The 10,814-nt window shown below is 50.1% G+C and overlaps 1 protein-coding gene across 1 annotated transcript; it reads left to right on the forward strand.

Annotated features, from left to right (window-relative positions):
* Nucleotides 1-296: 296 nt before the first annotated feature.
* On the forward strand, nt 297-7,808 carry LOC116953876 (mirror-image polydactyly gene 1 protein-like). Its single transcript, XM_032974164.2, has 5 exons — nt 297-496; nt 2,112-2,145; nt 4,092-4,262; nt 7,047-7,142; nt 7,710-7,808. The coding sequence occupies exons 1-5, from the start codon at nt 297-299 to the stop codon at nt 7,806-7,808; spliced, it is 600 nt and encodes a 199-aa protein (XP_032830055.2).
* Nucleotides 7,809-10,814: the final 3,006 nt, after the last annotated feature.

Genomic DNA, 10,814 nt, shown 5'->3' on the forward strand with positions numbered 1-10,814 from the left:
GCTGCTGTTGCTGCTGTCTCCTGTTGCTGCTGCTGCTGTTGCTGCTGCTCCTGTTGTTGTTGCTGCTGCTCCTGTTGCTGCTGCTCCTGCTGTTGCTACTGCTTCTGTTGCTGCTGTTGCTGCTGCTCCTGTTGCTGCTGCTGCTGCTCCTGCTGCTGCTGCTCCTGCTGTTGCTGCTGCTGTTGCTGCTGCTACTGCTGCTGCTGCTCCTGTTGCTGCTGATCCTGTTGCTGCTGCTCCTGCTGTTGCTGTTGCTACTGCTGCTGCTACTGCTGCTGCTGCTCCTGTTGCTGCTGATGCTGCTGCTGCTGCTTCTGTTGCTGCTGATGCTGCTGTTTCTGCTGCTCCTGCTGTTGCTGCTGCCAGTGCTGGTGGACGAGATCCTGGTGGCGCAGCGGCAGAGAGACGACGCGATGCTGTCGCGGGTTCACACGGCCGAGGAGGAGAGGGAGGCGGCTGTGGAGAGGGCCCGTCGCTTGGAGAAAGAACAGGCGGAGTGGGTGACGAACGCGCACACACGCACACAAAGACAAAGATGCCCCGTGTAGCCTGAACAGACTGCCGAGGCAAGTGCTGTTAGCGAGCGCCTATGAAAGCCGGCACGGCACACGAGGGGGTGGGTGGTCAGCATAACGCCCGGCCGCCTTTGTCTCCCCAGTGGCAATGTTTACACACACTGCACCAGGTACTCATTTGAGGCTGGGTCGACCTAGGGGAGGCCCAGGACCGGTTCCGATAATTGTCACCGGTGTTGGCCGTGAGCAGGAATCGAACTCGGGTCGCCGGGTGTCGTAGCGCAGCGCAGCGCTAACCCCATGGCTGCCGCTACACTACCGGCTCAAAAAAAGGCAAAGATCCCCCGTGTAGCCTTAACAGACTTTCGGGGCAAGTGTGATGTTAGCGAGCACCTATGAAGGCCGGAACGGCACACGACTCACACACACACGCGCACGCACGCGCGGTCACAAACCATCAGCCGGGGTAGTGACGCACCCGAACGGCAGCGCGTTATCTGATTGCCTGCTGAGGATGTTTGTGGTTCGGCTCCAGCGGCCGCCCTGGTGCAGTTTCCATGAACTATTACTACCGAGCGGCAGCGCTGTGAGTCTATTAACCATACGATATTCACACTACTGCGAGGTGCCGTCTGCTTGACGGATTGGCAAACACGTGTTTAAAATGTTGCATGGATTGTTGGGTGATAACTGCGTTGGGCAGTGGGGCAAGAGCGCAACTAACAAGAACCTCGCACGCATCAATCAACGTGTGTTGTGTTATGAATTCGGGCCATTGCCCGAAACGTCGCCTGTTATACATTTGTGATATTTTCTTCTTCTGAAAGACCTACAAGTGTCACTGACGAGAGTGCCGAGTTGCTAATGTCGCGTCACTATTGATGCGCGTTTATGCAGTATTGTCCTGTGCCGCGGTTGATAGTTGCGTTACGGGAAAATCGCCCTATAATAAGTAACATCGGAGTAAAACACAATCCGCGATAACACCGTGAGATGGGGACGACGCAGGCCCAACAAAGACCGAGGCACGTGGGTCGCATCTAGAAGCATCCAGCAGCATCCCAATGCATTGCGTGATGACGCGGCGTCGAGGCAGCCGTACGACCGGTTACTCATACTCGCGCGACGTAGTTCTCTGTTCACTCGGTCGCGTTAATATCCAATTCGCATCTGCGTTGTAACGGAAGAAAAACGTGTTCCCTAATACGTTAATCGCCATATATCCAATTCGTGTTATCAAAACAACACGCTGCGTCTTAGGAGAACGGAGTGTAACGTCAAACCTCTTCATTCGCGGATTTTCATTTCGCGAAATTTCATTATTCGCTATTTTATATCCTCGTGAAAGGTAAATAAAACTTCCAAATTTACTGTTTAAGGTATTGATGTGTTTTTTTGTTGTTGCTGCATTTGTGTTATTGTCTATTTGTGTGTATTGTACAATTTCATTATTATGTGGATGTTATTCACGTGTACAGCGCAGGATTCATGTTACGAAACATTTATTTTTTCCTCCCTTTATGTGCAGTGTGACACGGCAAACCGAATATAAACATCGTATCGATTACATTTTCTCATTCCATTTCTCTTTTTCAGGATATTTGATTACAATTGTGAGCAAGTAGACTTGGTAAGTTTCATTGTGTAGGGCTCGTTTCTTATACCGTGCGCACTTTACACAACACGACGACTTACCGAACATCCCCCCCTCCACTCTCCCGAGCAGATTAATTACAGAATGCCAAGAGTGCTGGAAAAAAGTGCAGCCCTGACATTGCTCACTCGCTCCACCGCTGACAGAAGGGGCCTCCACTAGGGGGAAGATGTAGAGAGCTCCTCGAGCGAATATTTGGCCTACTCTTCCACGCCAGCCAGACGTCTTGGAGGATGTAGAAGCACCCACACGTTTACCCCCATGCCATGCTACTGCAGGCAACGTAGCCCAGGCCATGGAGTAAACCCACCCGAGTCTGTGATCCTTCAACGGAGGAGGAGGAGGTACAGCAAACTCTACTAACTCCTGAAGCCCTCTCCTCGTGGCTAGCAGCAGACCTCGACATCGGAATAGAGATTCTGGATAATAATGTTGCAGGCATCATCGTGCGCAATGATATCATCTGTTCATGTTTTACCGGTTGCGAGAGATCGCCAATTCTCTTCTCGGTGATTATGCCTCTGTGACAACAATGTTCTCCGTGTGACGCATTGTTCGACTCTGTAGAGCAGGGGTGGGAAACGTCGGGCCCGCGGGCTGTACAAGACCCGCGAAATCATTTGGGTCTCTGGCCCTGCCAAGGCAACCGCAGGCGGGACTCGAAATTAATTAAATCTAGGAGCAAAACCTGGAAAAGCAGTTGCGAGTAGCAGCAACATCGTCAATACCGGCTAACATCATCACCACGCCTCGCCAAAGAAAAGCAGTTCCAGCCCATCGCATTAGGGGCGAGTTGATCAAAAGGTTGACCAAATATAACGGGATAATTTTCAAGTTGATCATTTTGTATGGCCCGCGAATGATGTTATAAATATCCCAATGGCCCTTTACAGAAAAAAAAAGGTTCCCCGCCCCTGATGGAGAGCAACCGGTAAATGTCGAGGGAGTCTCTCTCAAGTCTCGGTGGCTTCAATTGAACAGCAAAAGCGAATGATGCAGAGGAGGAGTAGGAAGAGCGAAAACGACACGAACGAACTCTGATGAAGTCCTCTCGTCGTGGCCAGCAATAGCAGACCTCGACATTGGCATCGAGCTCCTGGACACCGTTCTGCTGATGCCATCATCGTGCACACAAACAGAATAGAAATCCCCACACACACGTGAACCTGCCAATGGAGGAATTGCAGTGTGGTGAACCAATTCACGCTGCCAGGTGGACAGAGGCGTAAAGATTTAAGAAACTTGACCCCCATCGTTTCGACTTCCTCGCCGGGAAATGGAATTGAACCTCATTTCTATTGATCAGTTTTTTGTGTTTAGTTTGTCGTCATTCCCCCGGAACCTCCAATTAAGCACAACACGGTGATGGGAAAGAAGTTCATACACAAAGATAAAGACAAAGATCCTCCACATAGAGCCTTAACAGACTGTAGGGGCAAGTGCTGTTAGCGAGCACATATGAGGGCCGGAACGGTACACGAGGGGGCGGGTGGCCAGCACCCACGCCCGACCGCCTTTGTCTCCCCAGTGGCAATGTTTTTTATCCACCGCACCAGGTACTCATTTGAGGTTGAGTCGACCTAGGGAAGGCCCAGGACAGGTTCAGATAATCGTCACTGGTGTTGGCCGTGAGCGGGAATCGAACCCGGGTTTGCCAGGTTCATAGCGCAGCGCGCTAACCGCTACACTACCGCTCCCCGTATACACATACACACACACATATACACATACATAGACAACAACAACAACAACAACGGCCATTCGCATGCATGTGTGCACGCACACGCATGCACGTGTGCACGCACACACACGCACGTGTGCACTGAACACACGCACGCACGCACGTGTGCACATACGCACGTGCGCACGCACACACCCATGCACGTGTGCACGCATGCGCGCGCGCGCGTGCGCGCGCGCAGGCCGTGGAGGAGTTACTGGAGGGCGTCCGGGAGGCGAGCTCCGGCCGCGACATCGAGCGCTACGGAGCGGCCCTGGTGAGCCGCATCCGCAAGGGGCAGGCGCGACGCGACCGCATCACGGCGGAGGAGATGCGAGCCGTCGTGGCCGAGCGAGACGACGCCATCGCCCGGGTCAGCGCCGCTACGCGAGGACCGCGAAAAACGGCCGATTGGCCGCGAAGGGGCCCCGCGTGTCGAGCGAGTCGCTCTTCTCGAAACGGCGCGCGGCTCATTTCGTCGCCTGCCCGAGCGCTCCGTCCGCATCTCGAGCGAGCAGCGCCGCGCGAAAGGGTCGTAACGATCAAAGCCCAACGGGTCGCGAAATGATGCTGCTGCTGCTGATGATGCTGATGCTGTTGTTGTTGTTGTTGTTACGCGGCGCAAAAAAAAAAGGTTAATCAAACCGCAAAAGCCACTGAGCAGGTTCGACGCCGGAACGCCGAAATCTGTCTCGGCGCCACCGCTTGCTCAGGTGTGCGACCGACTGAACACACGCGAGCGGTGTACAGACACACGTGCTCGCTGTCCACCCGTTTGTCGCCCGGGTCTCGCACACAGCCCACATAGGGGAGCCGGGGGATGGGGGGGGGGTACGAATGTTGGTGAATATTCCCTCCCGGGGATTCGAGCGTCTCGCTGGGTTAGCCCCACAATGTCGGCAGGAACCGAATCCGCGTTGACTCTCCAACGAGGTCCCTGAGATATTTGGATCGCCTTCTACTTATAGTCCTGTCATGTCAAGGATCGTTGCCTGGGACGATGGAGCTATTTCCAAGCGTAGCTCCCAAGCTTTGGAACGCTATGCTGCTGAGACAATTGGAATCGTTAATATCTATCCATATATTTAAGTCTGTCTTGAAAATTCACATCTTTAAACTGACCTGTACCCCCCCCCTCCCCAGCTCTGGGCGTATTTGCCCCACGGGTTCTGTGTGTTTCCTGGCTATCCACACGCGTGGCACGATGGGATCTACAAACTAAACGCGCCACTTTACAAAGTGCGCTTCTGCTGCCGTCTGAAACGCTCTTCTGGAGCTGTGCACGCATATTGACAAACCCATTTCTTGAGAACTGCTTTTTCGTGTTAAGATTGATTTTTTTTTCTTGCCCCGCACCTCCGATCAGTACGGTGCTAAATAAGTGCAGCATGCGCTCGTAATAATTGAAACGTGTAATTTCATGTTTCATTATTTCGCTCAAGTATTGATTTATGTATCCAGGAGAGCCGCACAGATTCGCGTGACCCACGTGCACGAGGGTCTTGTCGCTGATACATTGACTTTTAATTCGTAAGATACTTTTTGAGCCAATTAATTATGAGTAGAGTTGTGTGCCATTATTATTCAAGTGTGGAGGAAACCCAAGCAGCCGGAGAAAACCCACGCCTTGTGTGCGAGGGGGGACAATATTCAAACCCTTTACAGATGGAAACACGTGGCAATTACTCTTTGGTTCTTTCGGTCAAGTCACGCAGGGAAAAAATAAATTAAATAATAGAATACGACGTTTCGATTGCAACACAAGCAACCGTCGTCAGGTAGAACTAAATTTGAGAGAGAGACAAAACACGGACACGGAGACACACAGACAGACACACGCAGAGAGAGAGACAACACAGACACACAGAGAGAGACAACACAGAGACACAAGCAGAGAGAGACAACACAGACACACAAGCAGAGAGAGACAACACAGACACACAAGCAGAGAGAGACAACACAGAGACATAAGCAGAGAGACAACACAGACACACAGGAAGAGAGAGACAACACAGACACACAAGCAGAGAGAGACAACACAGACACACAAGCAGAGAGAGACAACACAGAGACATAAGCAGAGAGACAACACAGACACACAAGCAGAGAGAGACAACACAGACACACAAGCAGAGAGAGACAACACAGACACACAAGCAGGGAGAGACAACACAGACACACAAGCAGAGAGAGACAACACAGACACACAAGCAGGGAGACAACACAGACACACAAGCAGAGAGAGACAACACAGACACACAGAGAGAGACAACACAGACACAGAGAGAGAGCCAACACAGACACACAAGCAGAGACAGACAACACAGACACACAGGGAGAGAGAGACAACACAGACACACAAGCAGAGACAGACAACACAGACACACAGGGAGAGAGAGACAACACAGACACACAGAGAGAGACACAGACACACAAGCAGAGAGAGACACACAGACACACAAGCAGGGAGAGACAACACAGACACACAAGCAGAGAGAGACAACACAGACACACAAGCAGAGAGAGACAACACAGACACACAGAGAGACAACACAGACACACAGAGAGAGACAACACAGAGACACAAGCAGAGAGAGACAACACAGACACACATAGAGAGACAACACAGACACACAAGCAGAGAGAGACAACACAGACACACAAGCAGAGAGAGACAACACAGACACACAGAGAGAGACAACACAGAGACACAAGCAGAGAGAGACAACACAGACACACAGGGAGAGACAACACATACACACAAGCAGAGAGAGACAACACAGACACACAGGGAGAGAGAGACAACACAGACACACAAGCAGAGAGACACACAACATAGACACACAGAGACGTTGTCTATGTTGCGTGTCTCTCTCTGTGTGTGTCTCTGTGTTTTGTCTCTCTCTCAAATTTAGTTCTGGCTGATGACGGTTACGTGTGTTGCAATCGAAACGTCGTATTCTATCATTTAATTTAATTTCTTTCTACGTGACTTCACCGAAAGAACCAAAGAGGAATTCCTGCAGTCACGAAAGCTTCAAATCTATTTTTTCTTTTTTTACGTGGCAACTAGTCTGCATACATGGAGTATTATTATTATAATGCACAGGACCACGCGCCTCGATCACACGCGTCGCGTCTCGCGTTTCTCTCGCAGTGCAAAAAGCTCGACCACGAGTTGAGCCGGGCGAAGGAGGAGCTTAGCGCCCGCGGCTCCTCGGGGCGGACGAACGACCCAGAGCAGGAGATGAAGGCAAGTGGCTGGGAGCGGGCAGTAGGCGGGCGGCAGTGGTAGAGGTGGTCACGCAAGCACGTGACCATCAATCTTCATCATCGTCATCATCATCATATTCACCAGCGGTTTTGACCGATAGCTCTCCGCTGCGTGAATATAAATGCGTCGTTGAAACCCGGCACCACCCGACACAGCCAATTAAGTAAGGTTTGTCACACGAACGAAACGCAACAATTATTTGCTACTTCAACACACCAGTGTGTGTTGGAGAGTAAACCCACAACATAAACAATTTGAGTACTCTTGCGTTTCGCTGGCGGTTACAGCCAGCTTCATCAGGCGATTTGCCAGAATTGTGAATAAGCACTTCCTGTTTCTCGGTCTTAAATAGAGTGTTGGGGGGGGGGGGGGGCTGGCGGGAAGGAAAAAAAACCCAATCTTCATTATGGATAATATTGGTCGCGAAAGCCCTTACGTGCTAAACTCTCCACGCAGCCCTGCGAACGACACGGCACACAGACGTGGGCCCATCGCAGTGCGGCGCTCTGCTGCCCACGCTGCCCTCTGCTACACCCGCGACCCTAGCGTAGCACCGCCGGCAAACCTGGCACGCGTGCACAGTGGCCGCCCATCCAAGCGTCGGCCACGCTCGACCCGCTGCTCAGCTTCGCCGATGTCCGTTGAGCTCCGATTGTGGCCCATCAGCTTCGTACATGCTCGCAGACGCGCACGTCAGAGTGAGATTGTGATTGCGGCCAGCTGGTCCAGGGGTCATGTAGGTATTTTATGAATGTACGTACCCTATGTTGAACGTCTTTCGCGCCGTACGTAGCCAACCGTGGTTAATCGGAGGTGCGTGTGGAAGGACAGCAAGCTAAGCACAACATGCAGTTGTAAGGAAACGCGTTTGTTGTTTTGGCTAATACGGGTGACATTGAGTGTGGGGGGGGGGGGGGGGGTTTCTTTTATTCATGGGAAGAAACCGGAGAACCCGGAGGGAAACCCATGCGGAACGAGGTGGGGGGGGGAGGGTGGCTGGAGAGGAGACCAACTCCACATAGAGAGGCACCCGTGTTGGGAATCGGGCTCAGGCGTTTCTTGCTGTAAGGCCCGCGCGTTACCACTGCAAATGCCGCCAGCCGCCCGCTCGCCGCTCCTGAGCTAAAACCAAACTCACCAACGTGCGCTGCTCTCGATGGGACAGGCACACTATATTTGATTTGCGACAACAACAACAACAACAGCAGCAGTAGCAGCAGCAAACAACAACAAACCGCTAACTTGGCGAGGACAAGAAGTAAGACAACAACAACAACAACAATTGAACCAAATTCTGCGACAATCACGGCCGCGATGGAGGGGGGGGGGGGGACAATCGGAGGGGGAGCGATGGGCCCAGCAGGAGGGCCCCAAAGCGCGACCACTTTCACCGCCTTGAATATGTTCGGCATCCTTGCGCGCGCATCCCCTCAATCAAAAGCGAGGAGGAGGAGGAGGATAAATGGATAATAGGGGAACAAAAAATAGCGGTGGTGGCGCGGACGGGAGAAAGCTTGCGCTGATGCGATTCCTCCTTGCTTATAGACAGCTTAGCCCCTGTTCCGGCACCGGGTTGTAAGACCTCCGATTGCCTAGGCAACGGAATTTGGCACTGTGTAAACACGGTTGCGGGCGATGAAAATTAACGAAGTGAGTCGAGACGCGGAATCTCGATGGGCGGCTGATCTTTCACCCCCTCCTCGCGTCCTACGTGGGATGAATTGCAATGTCGGCCTCCACCTCCTTCCCCCTCCTCCTCCACCTCCTCCTCCTCTGTCTCGAACTCCACCATCCAAACCGGAGCTCAAAGGGCCGCTCAAACGCATCGCAATCGCTACACAATACGGATTTGCTGCTCTATACCTCAGTAAACATGCCGACGTTGTCCCAACGTTGCCAACGTTGCCCCGACGCTGTCCCAACGTCGGCATGTGGTTGGGACAAGTCGGACCAACGGTTGGGCCAATGTTAGGGCAACGTTTTGCGAGGGTGCGTTACACTCAAAAAACAAAAACGCAGAAGCCATATGGGCCAAGCAAACCAACCTCACGAGATGAGGCAACGCAGAAGCACAACGTGCGTTCCACGCGCGGAGAAGGTGATTTCAGGACAACAAAAGTTCAGTTTCAGTTTCATTTATTAGGTATCCCCCTGTGAGCCATGCGGCTATTGAATCGGGTGCAACCGCAACAAACAAAAAACACGAACAAATAAACATCTTAAAGTGACTGCGCGCAAGAGAAAGATCCAGGGAAAAAAACAGCAAAGTCTTTCAGAGAAAGCACCGTTTATCAAGGCCGTAATTATAATAAATATTGGGGGGGGACACATCCCCCCCCCCCAATATTCAAATATGCTAAAAATGTCCCCACCCAATATATTGCTGTAAAATAGATTTCTGTTTATATGATTGTGGTTATGGTTGTACTTTATCAATCCCTAACCTCTGCCATTACATACAATGAAACAAGAAATGGTAAAAAAAGAAAAAAAAACAGAGCAATGTAATACAATACACTATTAGACATTATTGTTAAACGTAAATAAAAACGTCGATCCTACGTGTTAGTGATTTTTAAAAAATATTTTAGGCAGGAAATGGCAGGAAATTAGTTTTCATATTTAGATATTTTTTTTCTGGGGGGGCAACCCCCCAGACCCCCTGGAAGATTTGGTCCCCCCCCCTCCAATGTTGACCCCATGGCTACGACCTCGCCGTATATCAACGCTGTGTGCAAAAAATCCCAGTGGGATGCAAGTCAAACAATAACAACCGTAAGACAAATTTTGATTTAAAGCTTTCGTGACTGCAGTAATTCATATTCTTAGTTTTTTCGGTAAAGTCACGTTGAAGAGAAACAACAAAATAATAAAATATATATAAAACAAATTCTCACGACGTTTCGACCATAACTCAAACGGTCGTCTTCAGGTGTTCACGCTTACAGTGGCTTTCAGACAGCATACATTATAAAAAAAAATTCGTCTCCCCCCTCCTCTTTTCAGAATATAGATGGACTATATTCTTAGTTTTTTCGGTAAAGTCACGTTGAAGAGAAACAACAAAATAACAAAATATATATAAAACAATAAAAAATTCTCACGACGTTTCGACCATAACTCAAATCCATCTTCTGGATTCTATCTTAGCAATCATTGGAAAGATTTGATAAATCATTTCAGTTCTTGATTGATTGTTCACGCTTACAGTGCCTTTCAGACAGCATACATAAAAACAAATTTCGTCTCCCCCCTCCTCTTTTCAAAAAATAGATGGACTAGTCCTGGCAAACAGCCAATCGTTGCGCGTGACGCAAACGTTATTTTTATATATATAAATAAATAAATATGCCGTTTTCAAAATAAATTTATGCAAACCGACACACCTGATGATGACCGTTTGAGTTATGGTCGAAACGTCGTGAGAATTTTTTATTGTTTTATATATATTTTGTTATTTTGTTGTTTCTCTTCAACGTGACTTTACCGAAAAAACTAAGAATATGAATTACTGCAGTCACGAAAGCTTTAAATCAAAATAGATGGACTAGTCCTGGGTAAACTGCTAAATCGTTGCGCGTGGCGCTAACGTTTTTTATAAATAAATAAATGCGCCGTTTAAAAATAAATTTATGCGAACCAACACACCTG

Source organism: Petromyzon marinus, chromosome 53 (genome assembly GCF_048934315.1).
Source record: "Petromyzon marinus isolate PM22_M1 ecotype Great Lakes invasive population chromosome 53, UKy_Petmar_22M1.pri1.0, whole genome shotgun sequence".
NCBI classification, from domain to species: domain Eukaryota; kingdom Metazoa; phylum Chordata; class Hyperoartia; order Petromyzontiformes; family Petromyzontidae; genus Petromyzon; species Petromyzon marinus.